Source organism: Adiantum capillus-veneris, chromosome 23 (genome assembly GCF_014529385.1).
Source record: "Adiantum capillus-veneris isolate H3 chromosome 23, ASM1452938v2, whole genome shotgun sequence".
In the NCBI taxonomy this organism is placed as follows: Eukaryota; Viridiplantae; Streptophyta; class Polypodiopsida; order Polypodiales; family Pteridaceae; genus Adiantum; species Adiantum capillus-veneris.
In genome coordinates, this window is record NC_140953.1 from 80,327,643 (window position 1) to 80,345,115 (window position 17,473).

The 17,473-nt window shown below is 45.3% G+C and overlaps 2 protein-coding genes and 2 non-coding genes across 4 annotated transcripts in view; all 4 read left to right on the forward strand.

Moving 5' to 3' along the window:
- LOC147428050 (uncharacterized protein At2g39795, mitochondrial-like) overlaps window positions 1-8,218 on the forward strand; it is a 29,454-nt gene extending 21,236 nt beyond the window's left edge. The window contains exons 2-3 of the mRNA XM_086497746.1: window positions 6,927-7,321; window positions 7,417-8,218. Coding sequence (XP_086353872.1) covers window positions 6,927-7,321; window positions 7,417-7,576 — 555 coding nt within the window. The 3' untranslated portion in view covers window positions 7,577-8,218. The remainder of the gene's footprint in view (window positions 1-6,926; window positions 7,322-7,416) is intronic.
- Window positions 8,219-12,993: 4,775 nt separating this feature from the next.
- LOC147428051 (putative RNA methyltransferase At5g10620) lies at window positions 12,994-14,186 on the forward strand. Its single transcript, XM_086497254.1, has 3 exons — window positions 12,994-13,314; window positions 13,543-13,688; window positions 13,777-14,186. Exons 1-3 carry the CDS (start codon window positions 13,231-13,233, stop codon window positions 13,814-13,816), a joined length of 270 nt encoding a protein of 89 aa, XP_086353380.1. The 5' UTR covers window positions 12,994-13,230; the 3' UTR covers window positions 13,817-14,186.
- An 82-nt stretch (window positions 14,187-14,268) lies between these two features.
- TRNAS-AGA (transfer RNA serine (anticodon AGA)) lies at window positions 14,269-14,350 on the forward strand. Its single transcript has one exon. It is a non-coding gene; the product is annotated as a tRNA-Ser (tRNA).
- Window positions 14,351-14,449: 99 nt separating this feature from the next.
- TRNAL-CAA (transfer RNA leucine (anticodon CAA)) lies at window positions 14,450-14,533 on the forward strand. Its single transcript has one exon. It is a non-coding gene; the product is annotated as a tRNA-Leu (tRNA).
- Window positions 14,534-17,473: the final 2,940 nt, after the last annotated feature.

A 17,473-nucleotide genomic window follows, 5' to 3' on the forward strand; every position in this document is an offset into this window, starting at 1 on the left:
AAGAGTGGGTACCATTAGATCCGCATTAGATCAGAGGATGTGTACAAGACTGCTTTTAGAACAACGTTTGGCCTTTACGAATTTTTAGTGATGCCCTTTGGTCTCACAAATGCTCCTGCTACGTTCAATAGGATGATGGACAGAATTTTCCGTCCACACCAGCAGTTTGTTGGTACATTCTTTGATGACATGATAGTCTACTCAAAGAATGAAGAGGAGCATAGGCATCACTTGGCCATTGTGTTCAAAGAGTTACGCAGTCATAGGTTGCTCATCAATGCAAAGAAAAGTGAATTTTTTCTGGAAGAGATTCACTTTCTGGGACACATTGTCTCAAAGGATGGTGTCAGAATGGATCCTGCAAAAGTTGAAGCGATCAAGTCATGGCCAGATTGGAAGACGGTGCACGGTGTGCGAAGTTTCTTGGGACTATGCTCCTATTACAGAAGGTTTATCCGAAATTTCGCTGAGATTGCTTCACCTTTACATGCTCTTCAAAAGAAGGCAGTCACCTTTAGATGGACACAGAAAGAGATTTCAGCTTTTAATCTCTTAAAGGAAAAGATGACTTCAGATCCAGTCATTGTGTTGCCAGATCTTAGGAAGTCATTTGTGGTCCAGTGTGATGCCTGTGGTAGTAGCATTGGTGCAGTGCTAATGCAAGATGGCAGGGTAGTAGCCTATGAGAGCAGAATTTTGCAAGGGCCAGAGATGACCATGTAGGTCTATGAGAAAGAGTTACTGGCTGTGATTGATGCGCTCTTAAGTTGGAAACACTACCTGCTAGGTGCAGATTTCGTTGTCTAAACGGACCATCAGACCTTGCGATACTTCTTGACACAGACAAAGTTATCTGAGAAGCATATGCGATGGGCAAATATCTTGTCCATGTTCCATTTTCAGATTGTGCATGTGGAAGGCAAGAAGAACGTTGTGGCTGATGCCTTGTCAAGGAAGCCACAAATTTCAGTTTGTTCTGGAGAGGCTTGTTTGAGAATATGGGCACCACGCTCAAATTCTCTTCGTCATTTCATCCTCAAACAGATGGGCAGTCAGAAGAGGCAAATTCTACTATCCTAGATCTACTGAAGTGCTATGTGTCAGAGCATAAAGGAAAGTGGGAGCAGTATTTGCCATTGGTGGAGTATGCATACAATAATACAGTGCATTCATCAACTGGCAAGGCACCTTTTGAGATAGTTGAAGGTGGCAAGAAAGTTCCTCCCATACTGCATACAAAGGACAAGATATTTGAAGCAGATAAGTATGTTCAGGACATGGATGAAATGTACAAGAAGGTCAAAGTGGCCTTGGAAAAGACTCAGGCAAAGCAAAAGAAAGCAGCTGATCGTCACCGTCGTGAAGTGGTATATTCACTTGGTGATTGGGTGCTTTTGCGCTTTGAAAAGGCAAGGTTAAAGAAGATGAAGAGCAAGGAAAGACTGTTTCAAAAGCTCAGCATGCGTTGCTATGGGCCTTTTCAAGTGTGCGACATAATCAGTGATGTTGCATATAGGCTGAAATTGCCTGACAGTTGGACGATTCACAATGCGTTTCATGTGAGTCTTCTCAGACCCTATGTGAGTGATGTGCCAAAAGATATGCCAGCTGAAGATCAGCTGGAAGTCGAGGAACTTGACGAGATCTTGGTCCCTGAACAGATTTTGGCACACAAAGAAAGGAAAGTGAAAGGCAAGGTTGCTAGGCGTTACTTGGTAAAGTTCAGAAACTATCCACCAATTGATGCTAAGTGGATGGAAGAAGGTGAACTTGCAGAGTCATCAACTGTGTTATCACTTTACCTTGAAGCCTTCGATTTGCAACCTACCTTGACCCCTTGAGTTTCAAAGCTACATGGATTGTCAGTGTGACAATGGCTCCTGAAACAAATGATGTACATGGTATTTAAAGTGAGCTCAAATGAAATACCTGTTACATGAATGTTAGAGCTGTACAGATTGTCAGTTTGGCAATTGCTCTTATGGAATGTCCAAAAGTTTGGTTAGTGCTATAGAAGTGAGTATTTCTTGTCAGTTTGTCAAGGATACAGTAATTGCTTCTATTAAAGAGTACATGTGTAACTGCATTCTTAAACTGTCGGTTTGGGTATGCTCGAAAGTGTTACGGGATCCAACGTGTACTATAAGACAGTGGCAAAATGTGCAGCTACCATTTTGTCATTGGAAAGTTAGTGACTCAAAGCAATGGCAGAGTGCGAAGCTACCACTATGTCATTGGGACAGGGTTCACATACATGAGTCGACGAGGTGTTGAATACACCAGGGTTGACAATGAGCATGTATGTGTCGTACATGTGTCGACAGGTGTTGAATACATCAGTGTTGACCGTGAGCATGTACGACATAGATGCAAACGAGGACGTTTGAGATTTCAAGAGGGGGGTATGTCACCAGCGTGTGACTACTATCTATCCTTTTTGTTGATTTCTTTCTTATTATCTATTTACTTTCACTTTTTGGAACCACCCCTCGGGAGATCTAACTGCCCTGCATTGCATAGCTAGTGTGGAACTGTCCAGAGGGAGTCCAGGCCTGAGGGCAAGAGAGCACTAAGGTTGGACAAGGACTATGGTTAGCCAAAGTGGGGCCATTGACTAGCCAATGTGGAATCCTTTGCTACAGAGCCTACATTTCAGTTCTGGGTGTGGCTGCAGTGTACAAAGGGGGTCAAATGACCTAGAAAGATACAATGGCAGCATCTCCTAAAATTTTGGGAACTGCTAGTTTGGGACTTGAAAATGTGTTTGCGTCATTACCTCCGGAATGACAAGGAGAACATTTTCCTACTCTGCCGTGAACTCAACTCGGCGACTGGTTGGGAGATTTTTAGGCGGCAACCCCGAAACGGGAAAATGCTTATAAATGTGCCAAGTGGCACCTTCTGGTGCACTTTCCTCATGCAAGAGAAGGCGGCGCTGATTTTAGAGAGGAGAAGGGCTCATTTGCAGATTTTTGTCACAGGTTAAGAGCTATGGAGTGCTTGCTTTCCCTCCTATGTACACTGCGGTGCCAGGAGTGATGCCTTGCACGCTACGCACTGCCCTCTCTCTCCCCTATGGCAGTATGTTATGCCCCTCTAGTGATCTTTTCATTTGACCAATGTACAGTTGTTTGGGTTCATGCGCGATTGCCGAGGCAAGAGCCTCTTGCACAGGTACTGGATTAGCTAGCACCTAATCCCCCGTAGGTACAGGTGAATTCGGAGAGGTTTCACGCCAGAAATCTCGTCCGATTCAAAGGGCAAGTAGCCCTACAGGTGCGGGAGCTCGAGGACTTGCTACGGATGTGATTGGCACACGAAACGGAGCCCGAAACAGTAAATTACAGCCTGCTGTGTATTTTTGCAGGTTTAGGGTTTTGGCCCTAAACGGACCCTAATACCCCCAGGAGGTTCGGGGACGCGAGGGGACCGCTGTGCAGGTGATCTGGCGCATTTTCGGGGCTGAAAACAGAGAATTCAGCGTGCTGCAGATTCTCGCCAAGTTTTGCAAAGTGCCCGTATGCGTCGGAAAAGTCAGTCAATGCATGGGAATACTGACTGTGAAGGGTCCTAGTACAGTTATGTTGCCGAAATCGGGCGGGAACAGTTGAAATTCAGCCAACTGTGTGCGGGGCAGCTTGTAGGGATCCACAACGTTTATTCCCTCTTTTGAACAATAAAGAAATACCGAAAGGGGCGCCTAAGTTAGGGGCCAATCTGGTGTCGGTCTACTCATACAGGTGCAATCTAGCAGCCTGTATCCCTCTCCCCTTTGTTGTGTCTTGAAAGTACAGGTAAAGTGGACGACAAATTAAATGGGTGAAAGCTAAATCAAGGTTTAAAGTAAAGTCTACCGCCCTTTTTGGATTGAACATGCCGGTTTCAATCGGAGCCACTTGAGGGCTTGGTGATCTGTGCGAATTGTAAACTCTCTACCATAAAGAAAATGCTTCCAATACTTAAGAGAGTGAATGACATACAAAAGTTCTTTATCATAAACTGAATAGTTCTTTTCTACACTATTGAGCTTTTGACTAAGGAAAGCAACTGGACGACCATGTTGCTGAAGCATAGCGCCAATGGCGACATTGCTCATGAAACCGGCCTGTTCAATCCAAAAAGGGCGGTAGACTTTACTTCAAACCTTGATTTAGCTTTCACCCATTATTAGTCGTCTATTTTACCTGTACTTTCAAAACACAACAAAGGGGAGAGGGATACAGGCTGCTAGATTGCACCTGTATGAGTAGACCGACACCAGATTGGCCCCTAACTTAGGCGCCCCTTTCGGTATTTCTTTATTGTTCAAAAGAGGGAATAAACGCTGCGGTTCCCTACAAGCTGCCCCGCACAAACTCGGCTGAATTTCCACTGTTCCAGCCCGATTTCGGCAGCATAACTGTACTAGAACCCTTCACAGTCAGTATTCCCACGCATTAAATGACTTTCCCGACGCATACGGGCACTTTGCAAAACCTGGCGAGAATCTGCAGCACGCTGAATTCTCTGTTTTCAGCCCTGAAAATGCGCCAGATCACCTGTACAGCGGTCCCCTTGCGTCCCCGAACCTCCTGGGGGTATTAGGGTCCGTTTAGGGCCAAAACCCTAAACCTGCAAAAATACACAGCAGGCTGTAATTTACTGCTTTGGGCTCCGTTTCGCGTGCCGGTCGCATCCGTAGCAAGTCCTCGAGCTCCCGCACCTGTAGGGCTACTTGCCCTTTGAATCGGACGAGATTTCTGGCGTGAAACCTCTCCGAATTCACCTGTACCTGCGGGGGGATTAGCCGCTAGCTAATCCAGTACCTGTGCAAGAGGCTCTTGCCTCGGCAATCGCGCATGAACCCACAGAACTGTACATTGGTCAAATGAAGAGCCCACTAGAGGGGCATAACATACTGCCAAAGGGGAGAGAGAGGGCAGTGCGTAGCGTGCAGGGCATCACTCCTGGCACCGCACTGTGCACTCCTGGCACCGCACTGTGCATAAGAGGGAAAGCAAGCACTCCATAGCTCTTAACCTGTGACAGAGAGTTGCCAAAGAATGAGCCTCTCAGCTATAAATCACGTTTTTGCCTTCTCTATAAGTAGTAAACTGGCCTCAGAGTGCCAAGTGTCACTCATTTGTGCATTTTCCCGCTTTAGACCCTCGGGTCTAAAAATATCTCACCTGCAGCCTCTGTTGACTTGGCCACAGAGTAACAAAATGATCCCCATGTCAAACTACACGTAATGACGCGAAGACATTTTCAGGTCCCAAAATAGCAGTTCCCTAAATTTTAGGAGATGCTGCCATTGTATCTTTCTAGGTCATCCGACCCTCTTTGTACACTGTGGCCACATCCAGAACTGAAATGTAGCCTCTGTAGCAAAGGATTCCACTTTGGCTAGTCAATGACCCCACTTGGCTAACCATAGTCCTTGTCCAACCTTAGTGCTCTCTTGCCCTCAGGCTTGGACTCCCTCTGGACAGTTCCACACTAGCTATGCAATGCAGGGCAGTTAGATTTCCCGAGGGGTGTTTCCAAAAAGTGAAAGTAAATAGATAATAAGAAAGAAATCAACAAAAAGGATAGATAGTAGTCACACGCTGGTGACAGCTCGCATCCGTCCATACCTCAAAGAGGTCATCTCAGGAGGCAAGGATAAGACAGGGCGCTTCTGTCACCGCAACCTTGAGAGCTGCGAAAGCCTCAACGGTTGCCTCAGGCAAATCCACGCGCTGTCGGCGAGTCTTTACCCCTTTCAAAACATCTGTCATAGGTGCGGCAATGTGTGGAAAATTCTCTATGTGCGAACTATATGCTTGACATAAACCAAGAAAAGAACACACATCATATGCAGTTTTGGGCAAATCCCAGTTATGTACCTGTTCCACCTTCGCGGGGTCTAGCTTGACGCCTTCTGCAGAAATGATATAACCCAGATAAGTGATAACTTCTTCCGCATCTCTTTTGAGTGAGATTATTCATTTTCAGCTTGTTGATTATTCGTATGCACTCCCGTTTGTGACAATAATGTTGTAAGTGCAATATGCAGAATTCTGCAATGCCATCATTTTTGCAGGTTCTAGGGTTTTTAGGTTTCGGCCAAAGTTGGAGTTTTTGTATTGTTCTAACCCCCCATCATTCTACCAAGGAGCCACGTCACCAACTTGTGACACATCAGCGGTTATTGTTTGGGCTACTTACTGCTAGCGTTTCCATCAGCGTTGGCTGCCCTCGCGATTCTATCTTCTCATAGAGACTTCATACATTTGAGATCAACACATGAAGGCCCGTGATCCGATTCTGGATTCCATTGGCCATGTTTGACAGGTAGCTACAGGCAATTTTGGCTCATCACCATACATAGGCATGATTGGACTATAACCACTGGCTGCATGCATAGAACTCTTATAACCGATTCAATGTCGGAGAAACTTTTTCAATCACTCTGAGGAGGAGAGACATGTCTCTCATCATCCTCTGTGTGTATCGATTTTGTCTGGGGTCTCAAGATGATTGCATCATGCATGGCTAGATTTCCAATTATGGAAAAACCATTTGCCGAAAATGACTGTGACACTTGTAGATTGGATTGAATGGTGATCTGGCAAGGTAAGCTAGGAATCTGTTTTCCATTCAATCAAGCCATGATCCTCGGCCTTGATCTGACTTTCCTAAGTGATTTAACTTGAGAAATACCACAATTTTCACTTGCAAATGGGAGCTGCATTCCAGGATTACTATTAAGCGCCTCAGGCAAACCATAGAGCTAGTACAAATGTTCGTGAAAAGGTTAGCTTATTTGTGACTCTTAGCTCTGGCCCTTGCAGGTATGACTCTTGAAAAAATTATGGTTTTAGTTTTTGAGATCTGTTTCATTCACTGTGACAAATTGTTGGTTGTGCTGATTTCAGAATTCTAAACTTGTTCTGTCAAAACAGGAGGAGATGGTTGGTCCTTTTGTGTTGACAGACAAAGCAGGGATGGAAGAGGTTGTGTTGACCAGAACAACAGGCAAGGAGAAGATTGAGATCTTGTGCATGCTGGAAAAGCAATATCCTGAGGATGAGGATGAACCAGATGAGCAGCGGTTGCAGCACAGGCATCAGCATCATTACAACAAGCATAAGTTTACCATGAACGAGGGAGAGGAGGAGATTGTTGAGGTCCTTCACTTGAGTTTATGTATCCGCAAAGGTGACAATATACGGCTAGAGCTGGACTGCAGTTTTGTGAGGGGGGCAAGCGAAGTGATGATCGAGGATGCTTTGCTACATGAAGCAGATCCCACAGATTCCGAAGGCGCACCTGAGCCCTACGGTGGTCCCGTTTTTGAGTAGGTGATTTTACTCCTAGTTGAAGAAGTCAGGAAATGCATTAGACTTTCTGTGCATTCAGAGCCTCATTGTTGTTGGAATGGTTGTGTTGCAGGGACTTAGGTGAGAATCTTCAGCGAGCTTTTCATGAACTTCTCAAGGCCAAAGGGCTTACCTCGAAAGTCGCTTGGCAAATGATGGACTACATGTGCGACAAGGAGCAGCGAGAGTATGTGCGCTGGCTGCAGAGATTGAAGGATTTCTTAACTAATTGAAACCAGTGGTATCACCTTTCTTGGGGGGTGAATGTACATCACAAATCAGATGAACACGCCCTTCATAGTTTGAAGTTTAGCTGGTGAAGTTAAAGGCTAGTTGGGCACAACTTTATAGAGGAAGAGACGAGCTCAAAAATAGCTGTACAAGATTTGGCGAGGAGAAAACGCAATATTTGAAGTCTTGATTCTTCCTCACCATTAGGTCATCTTTGTACATCAGAATTAGAATTTGGGGGGAGAGGGGAAAGGTGTTGCGTCATCTTTAGAAACAGGACAATGGAGCACTCATGGCAGGTGGGGATCGTGTGCTGGAGCAGGACAATGGAGCACAAATGTCTTTAGCAGTTAGGGTGCATATAGCAGATCATGGGTGCCATGGCTCAGGGTGGGAGTCCACACGGAATCTGAGGAGGCCTAGAAGGCCATATGGCTGTGCAGCTTGGCACATTGCTGTTATCTTTCAAGAAGGAAACTGTTTTGGCTCTTCTTTGAAGCAGGAAAGTGTTTTTGCACTTCTTGCTTGCATCAACAATGAGCCTCTGAAGCTGTTATTCAAAAGAGTCTCTTGAATGCTTCAAACAAGGGTGTGATTTAGATGGTGATAATTGGCTGAGTTACTGCAAGGTCGTGCTGTGTTAATTTGTTAGTAGTTTATGATGCACCTGTCATTTTGCTATACTTGTTATTGGTGTAAATTTCAGCGATGCTCATGATGATAGTATTGTCTTTAGTGAAGTGGTTTGAATGACAAACACTGGCGATGCTGGTCTTTATAATTTTCTCAAATTTAAGTTCTGTACATAGGTCAACCAACTCTCTCTCTCTCTCTCTCTCTCTCAGATGAGGGCCGACCCGACAGCTTTCATCCAGGTAGCCTTGGCACCAGACCCGCCCATGTACCACATCTTACATCCCCCCATTAGTACAGGATGGAGCTAGATAGCTTGATGCATTCTCATGATTGTACTACCTTGAGCATATAGACATGCATATACCCCCTAGAGATAGAGCTCCATGCCTCCTCAGATACTCCACTACCTACATTCAGTTCAGTTTTGTATCAGTTTTGTTTCATTTGTCTTTCCGATAGACGGATGACATACACACCATGTACATCTGATGTGTCTCATAGGCCGATTTCGGCCTGACATAGACGTTAAAAATCTTTCTTTCTTTCTTTCTTTCTTTTCTCTCCTGCAGCCCACCCCTTGTGCGTATCTTGCACCCCCTTGCGCGTCCTTTTTGCGCGTAACCTGCAGCCCACCCCCCGCATAACCCCCCCCCCGTTTTCGCGTGCGTCCCCCCACTGCCCAGCATCCCCCCCCGCCCCGGCAGGTGCAGGTTCCCACACGAGTTTATTCATTTCCAAACGGCTTTCTCAGCCCGGCAGGAAAACAGTAATTGCAAGCAAAATTAGAATTTTCAGAATTTGCAGAACTTACAGAATTGCAAAATTGGCAGTTGTGCAGAAAGCGGGAATTTGTTTTGATTTGCAGAAATTGCAAGAAAGGCAAATGAATGCCATGTATGCTTAAAGTGGGGAGAACATGTATGCATAATGTGGTGCATGTAGGGCGGTCTCCTACTACCATCGCAAATTTCCCTCCCGTTTTTTGCGGCGACCAAGCATGAGGAAACAGAATGATTAGCTAGACCCTTTCGAGGATGCAATTTAAAAGTGCAAACAAGAAATGACCGAAACAATTAGCAAGATCAACCGCAACTTATTGGGCACAATAAAAATGCTCGATGAACGCGTGTTGGCCCAAGAAAGCAAGATAGCTACATTGGGAGATCGTGTGACGGCCCAAGACGAAGAGGTTGCGTCACTCAAGAGGGAGCTCGCAGAGGCACGATCACGAAATACACTTGAAGAGGGAGAATTGCAACCTTCAGTAATAGAAGAGTTAAACACGATCAAAGAGCAAGTGCGAGCCATCAAAGAGGGGGAAGAGAAGCACAAAGAAATGACGACCTCTTGGGTGGACGTTATTACAAAGACTCAACAGAAGGCAGATGAAGCCGAGAAGTGGACTGAGGTTGCGAAGAAAGGAAAAAGCAAGGAAACAACTATGTCCACACCCACCATCATTAACCTGACACTTGAAGAGGAGCAAAGAAGGCGTGTGCGCTCTCTACATGTGAGGATTTGCGGTCTTAAAGACAAAGATAATGTGGACGAACTTCGAAGAGGTAAAAGAACTCATGGCTTTGATGGGGGTTTATGAGCCGATGCACTCAAGAGCTTGGAGAGTGGGCAACAAGAAAAATGGGAGGAAGGGGGAAACCTCGAAAGAAAGGGCACTCATCCTTCGTTTTCCCTCCATGGAAGCGAATGACTTTTTGAAGAAGAGACCAACTCTTAAGAAAACGGGCATCTTCCTCGGGGATGACCTACCCTCTCACAAATAGCTCATATGCAGAAGGTAATGCCAGAGATTAGAGCGGTAAGGAATAAAGGTAAGATTGCTTTTTACTGAGATGGAAGAATGGTGATATTGGAGCCACGCTCTACATGACGGTGTGAGACCTATGGGACCACACTCAAAGTTGCTACTTGGAATTGTAATGGATCTATGCGTCTAAATGTGGGTGCTTTTGAGGAAAATTTTAGTGGGAGAGATATCATCTTCTACTCTAAGACACATCAGGTCCCTGGGCAGTCTATGCCTCACATTAGTGGATACAGATGGGAGACCGCTTGTAGACAGGAGACACGATCAGAGCACAAAGGGTGGCGTTCATGTGGAGTGACAGTGTTATTCAGGGAGTAGCAGCAGCCATTGATACATATAGCTCGCAGGGATGAGCAAGCTAGGTACATGTGGGTGAGATTGAGAGCAGAGACAGACAGATATCTTTACATTGCTATTTGCAACTTCCCCCCGAGTATGTCAGCGTATGCACCACCCAGAGGACAGTCCCCCTTTTGTATTTTTGATGATGACATCTGGGAGTTCTCTAGAGCTGGTGACATCATCATTCTAGGGGATTTCAATGCTAGGATTGCCCATCATCAGACAGTTTTTTATGATACTTCAGAGGAGATGCTGAGAGAGCTGGATGTTGCAGAGACGGGCCTATCCAGACTATCACAGGATGGGGAGCATACTGAGTATGGACGACAGTTGATAAACATAGGGACTGCACATGGATTGGTCATCTTGAATGGCCTACAGAGATTTCCCGCTGCGGGGGGTTTTACATACTTTCCACACAGACATGGAGCTAGCACAGTGGATTATGTCATGGCACAGTCTCATCTCATCTCTAGTATCCAGGACCTCACGGTTGGACCCAGACCTGTTGGTGTGGCAGTGGACCATGCTCTTGTGTCACTGACCATCTCTTTCGAGTTTAGTGTAGCACACAGGTCATAAGGCCATAGGCAGCAGCTCCTACTCGCTACACCTTCACGCAGGAGACGGACTCTGTATACATAGATGGGATCTACAGACGCTTGTGTACAGAAAAGCCAGGGCGACCTTTGGAGGAGCTTACTACTATCTTGACACAGACGTTACATGATGCAACAGCAGAGGCATACCCACACACAGCCTGAGCAGAGACGCCGTTCTGGGAGCATGGCCCTGAACAGCTGGTATGATGAGGAATGTTACGAGACCATAGCTAGACTTAGACAAAGAGTCACAGATTGACTTCCGACGCCTAGTGTGGCGAAAGAAGAGGGCATTTTTGCCTCGCCTAGAGCAGGATCTATACCAGCTATTCTTGAGTCAGGACTCACATGAGGCATGGCGGCTCTTTCATGAACACCCTCCCCCCTCCCCCCCCCCCCCCCCCCCCCCCCCCCCCCCACCCCCCCCCACCCCCGGCATTACCTCTACAGAGGCCTGGGGCCAATACGTGTCATCTCTGTACACAGTTATTGGACAGCCGCCCCTTCTCGACCCCCCCCCCATCCATGCCCCCACACATGTGCTTTTTTCACCGCTGAGATGGTGAGGAAGGCCATTGACATGATGAGGACTGGGAGAGCATATGATCATGATGGCTTAGTGGTTGAGCACTTCATGCATGCCAGAGATCTACTAGCAGAGCTCCTAGCAGTTATGTTTAACCGTGCTATGTGTGAGGGCTTGCCTGATACTAGGAGCCTATCTACTGTTGTACCTATCTTCAAGTCATGAGACCTATGGAGCCTGGGAATTATCGCACTATCATGATCGGACACACATTGGCACGGCTGTATGTATCCATTCTTGAGCAGCAGCTGAGTAGATGGGAGAGAGAGAGGGGATACGCGTAGCCGGGCAGACAGGATTCAGGAGAGGTTTTTCTACTCTTGACCATATCTTGACACTCAGAGCCATCATTGAGGAGGGTAGATCACATGGGAGACGGATCTATTGCAGGTTTGTGGACTTCCGCAAAGCATTTGACACAGTACCCAAAGCTAGATTGATGTGTAGATATAGGAGATGGGAGTACCCACAGAGCTCATTTGGGGGGTCATGGCACAATAGTGGGGCATGTATGCACCATAGAGGGCCTATCTATAGCGGTTCATTCCACTATTGGGGTGAAGCAGGGTTGCTCGCTATCTCCTACTCTGTTTGGTATGTATGTGGATGAGGTTTCTGACTACATTGAGAGAGATGGTGATAGATGTGCACAACTGGCAGGAACATGGATTCCACTATTGTTATATGCTGATGATATTGTGTTGATCTCCGACTCTCCGGAGGGGATGCAACGTCACTTGGATGCTTTGCATAGGTTTGCCCATGAAAGTGGTTTGTCTGTCAACCTTGGTAAAACCAAGGTCATGGTATTTAATACCACCCCACAGTGGATCAAGAGTCAGCATGTCTCATTACAGGATCCAGGAAGTCTTGCAGGGGTATCAATGACGGGTAGTACCTTGTCCGCCGACCCACGCGAAGTTTCCAAAATCCTCCTGGCAATACTCCTTGATGCTCCATAGCATATCCTAAAACAATTGAATTTCCATTGATTTTTGTCGTTTGTAGACTGAGTGCTGATTGGAATGCATTCGATAAGATGAGTGTTTACCTAGGACCTCCTATGAGACTTTTCTCTGTACAGCGGCTTTTAAGTTTCAAAGATCCTGACTGAAGTTTTGCCACAAAACCTGGAAGTACTTCAGCACTCCATAGGGATATGATAGTACTGTGTACTGTGACTGTCAAAGTTTAGCTCTACGGAAGTCGGCGTGAGAACCGCAGTCCACTACTCGAGGAATGAGCACACTAATTGGGCATGAATTACACAGCAAAGTAGCGATGAAGAGCACCATCTACTGAAGAAACCATGTAAAAATTAAGGTCATACACCCACACCCCCACACACACGCACACATTCATTCGATGAGTTTGCTGGTTTTTAGAAGAGAGAGAGAGAGAGAGAGAGAGAGAGAGAGAGAGAGAGTTTGCGGGGTTTCAGTTCTGCGAGTGAGTTGAGGGAGGGGTAGTTCCATTTTTGGTTTATGCTAGGCATCGCGGTAAGTGGTTGTCAGTAGGAAATTTTTATTGCTTTCAACGTTGTTCCGTGGTCTCCATCGAATGTGATTTCGGTGTTGGTTTGCCTTAATTTGGTACTCGGTGCTTATTTTACCGGCGAAGAAATCCTACGGCAGTCTCGAACGAGCTCTTTTGTGCTTTTTATGCATGCAGGTGGTTCTCCTCGATGAGCGAGGAGAGCAGCTAACGTCAGAGCAATTCGCGGCTCTCATAGAAGAAGCAGGGAGCAGGGTAAGAGTTTAACTAAAAGCTTCAGGTTGGATTTTCGTCGTTTTTTTTTGTCATGTGTGTATATATATGTTCTGGGCCATAGTTTAAAGTGTGTCGTGCAGTTTATTAGACTGGGAATCGTAAAAACTATGGGATATACGGATTGTAATTTGTCAAGAGGCTTACTTTCAACACGTTTCATGTGCACATGTGCGTGTACATGCCTTGATCGTTGTTCGTTCTTTGCAGATCCCTACGGCATTGGTTTTTTGTATAGGTGGTCCGTATGGTCATGGACCCGATGTCGTCCAGCGGTCTAACCGGAGTGTCCGCCTGTCATCCATGGTGCTCAACCATCAGGTGGCCTTGATAGTCCTGCTCGAGCAAGTATACAGGCAAGTTGGGTTTCTGAGTAGTTGTAGAAGGGGAATGCGTGGCTGTGAAGGGCTCGAAGACCTTATCTGTAATGTCTCTGGGCTTCAGGGCATGGACCATTTTGCGAGGAGAGAAGTACCACCACTGAGGGAGAGGCAGGCACATCCCTGAGTTTTGAGACATGAAGATGGAAAGCCTAAGCGAGAGGTTTTCTGTAACTTGCGGTAGGATGCCGCGGATGCTGTTCAAGGAGAGGATATGGTAGCGACTATTTGGCTGAATGGAGCGTGTGCAGTGGTGTTGGAATTGCACCCATGGGTGGTTGTAGAAAGTACAATTGTGCATCATTGCAAACTCTCTTTTGTGTATGGTCATCTTCTGAGAGGGTAGCATGGCCCTAGCCCCTCTCTAATGTATGAAGGAGCTGTTTTTCTGATTCTTTGGCAAGCTGTGTATCTCAGTGAGCTCTCTTCTCTCCCGCAGTTATAGCTAGACACCGTTCCATCTTTCACGCAATTTTCCTTGGCGCACAGGGTGGTGTGAGGAACGAGAGAAGTATGGTCGTAATAGATATAGTTTACCCAAAGCTAGTGGCATGATGTGGACGTGCCGGAGTGGTTATCGGGCATGACTAGAAATCATGTGGGCTCTGCCCGCGCAGGTTCGAATCCTGCCGTCCACGGCTTTTTCTGTTATAATATATATAGCATGTTATTTTTGTTGGGCAGCAGCAGACAAAAGTAATGTTTATATTAAAGTGTACTGCAATTCATTGCATCGAGTCAGGATGGCCGAGTGGTCTAAGGCGCCAGACTCAAGTTCTGGTTCTCGTGAGAGAGCGTGGGTTCAAATCCCACTTCTGACAAATGTCTTTGTGTTTTATGAAACACGCGTTTTTTCGAATTGTCCCGTAGATTGCTGATAGAGTATATCCAACGATAACACAGCATCATCTCTGATGGTGTTTGAGGGGTTCGCGTCGGGCACATGGGAGCTGAGGGTCGTTTATCTTTTTTCTTATCCACCTTTTTAAGCAGCATTGCCGAGCTGGACGTCGTTGGTGGAATCTCTACCTCGAGTATGAAGTGTTGATGAGCCTTGTCAGAAGGTAAATGACCGACAGAATCTTCCCAGTAAATGTTAACAAGGAACGACATTACATAACAAATGATGTTCACAAATGAGTAGCCCTACACCTTCAATTGGATGATGTAGGCAAAGCATTCGTGAATGTGAGAGAGAGAGAGAGACAAATTCCTACTTGACGGAGGAAAGGAGAAGGAAGGCATAGACGTGATGTGTGGCGGGTTCTTTTTGTATTTATTGTCTTTCCTCTTTCGCAAATGTGAGGCCCCAACTTCCAAGATCTGTGTAACCACTTTAGACTAGACAAGGTAGTTGACAGAATATTGTCACGAGAAAAAGTTCAGTTAAATATTATGTCAACTACCTTGTCAAGGCTAAATTGGCTATTCAGATCAGGTTCTAACAAACTCATGTACTGATCTTACACATAACCGTTCATTAATGTCATAGAATTTTTCATTGGGGGCTCAAAGTTTTGTTGTCATTCAATTATTTCCCTATGGAATCAATTTAACTGAATTTTTTCTTGTGACAATATTCTGTTAACTACCTTGTCAAGTCTGAAGTGGTTACACAGATCTTGGAAGTTGGGAGCTCACAGTTCTGTTGTCTTTGCTTTTAAAAGCGACAAAGACGTGAACTACACCAAATGTTTCTGGTGGCATTTGCACCATCACATCCATGTGCCTGGTATGACCTTCACATCCTTATGGTCAAATCGCCTGAAATTTACTATAAAGCGCACAATCAAAAGGCCTCAACAATGGACACTAACCCCGCAGAGTAAATGTATTGCCGACAGCCTTGTTAAGATCATGAGCCTGGATGAAAACAATGCAGTAGCCATGTTTAACACTGTGATGGCAGATCCGTCTCAACGGTTTACCGCAGAGCGTCCTCTTGGTGGAGAAAAACCTTATCGACCTCAACCTCAAGAGTACTATTTAGGATGTTGTCACAATGAACTCAGGAAGCAATGGTCAATTTAAAAAGCCCCATAAAACGCCCAAGTATGTAAGACATACCAATTTGTAAACCCAGACAACCAGCGTAAATTTGTGCATCAAAGTAGACCTAGGCACATATATACATCTCAACATGTGAACCCAAGACAAGGTCCACCGACTATTTTGTACAAAATTAACCAAAGTAAAAAATATTTTATAAAAAACATAGACTAACGTGTTGGCTTAAGAGCAAACCCAGACATTGTCCACCAAAGAAGCATGCGTTAAAAAAATTACTTGAGTAGCTTAACTCACCTCCAATCCAGTAACCCGATCCCATGCGACATGGAAGAGCCAATTTAGACTTGACAAGGTAGTTGACAGAATATTGTCAGGAGAAAAAATTCAATTAAATTGATGTCATAACGACTGCACCATCATCCTAGCAGTGAGCAATCTTTACGCACTGGTCATGAAAAGACCAGAGCCATGCAGCCTCATCATCCGAGCATTTTCGCAAGGGAATACATGCAAGCACCTTGGATAACATCCTTCACTACAGTTAAACTGTCCATGTGATCTGGATTAGATAATATATCCTGCAAAGCGTCCATAGCTTCCAGAGCATACTGATCATCCACTGCAAATTGCAGAGGAGAATACTGAAATTCATGAGGTCCTTCGAAAATTTCGGGTTGAAAGGCTGCCCTCTGATGAGATTCCCCGAAGGGAAGATGAAAAGCTTTCTGAAGGATATGAATCTCTTGGTTGCGTACAGGGCCTACAATTCATGTGTACAACCCATCAACATTAAGCACCAAATCGCTAAGCCTGGGTTTACATATTGATATGTCTTACATACTCAGGCATTTTATGGGCCTTTTTAAACTGACCATTGCTTGCTCAGTTCATTAGGAGAGCATCCTAAATAGTGCTCTTGACTTTAAGGTTGATAAGGTTTTTCTCCACCAATTGTTAGTGGGTGAGGCAAGCACCAAATGTTTCTGGTGGCATTTGCACCATCACATCCATGTGCCTGGTATGACCTTCACATCATTATGGTCAAATTGCCTGAAATTTACTATAAAGCGCACAATCAAAAGGCCTCAACAATGGACACTAACCCCGCAGAGTAAATGTATTGCCGACAGCCTTGTTAAGATCATGAGCCTGGATGAAAAGAATGGGGTAGCCATGTTTAACACTGTGATGGCAAATCAGTCTCAAAGGTTTACCGCAGAGCGTCCTCTTGGTGGAGAAAAACCTTATCAACCTCAACCTCAAGAGTCTATTTAGGATGTTCTCACAATGAACTCAGGAAGCAATGGTCAATTTAAGACCTAGGCACATATATACATCTCAACATGTAAACCCAAGACAAGGTCCACCGACTATTTTGTAAAAAATTAGCCAAAGTAAAAAAGATTTTATAAACAACCTAGACTAACATGTTAGCTTAAGAGTACCAGACACTGTCCACCAAAGAAGCATGCGTAAAAAACATTACTTGAGTAGCTTAACTCACCTCCAATCTAGTAACTTGATCCCATGCGACATGGAAGAGCCAATTTAGACTTGACAAGGTGGTTGACATAATATTTTCAGGAGAAAAAATTCAATTAAATTGAAGTCATAACGATTGCACCATCATCCTAACAGTGAGCATTCTTTACGCATTGGTCGTGAAAAGACCAGAGCCATGCAACCTCATCATTCAAGCATTTTTGCCTTTGATACGCAAGGGAATACATGCAAGCACCTTGGATAACATC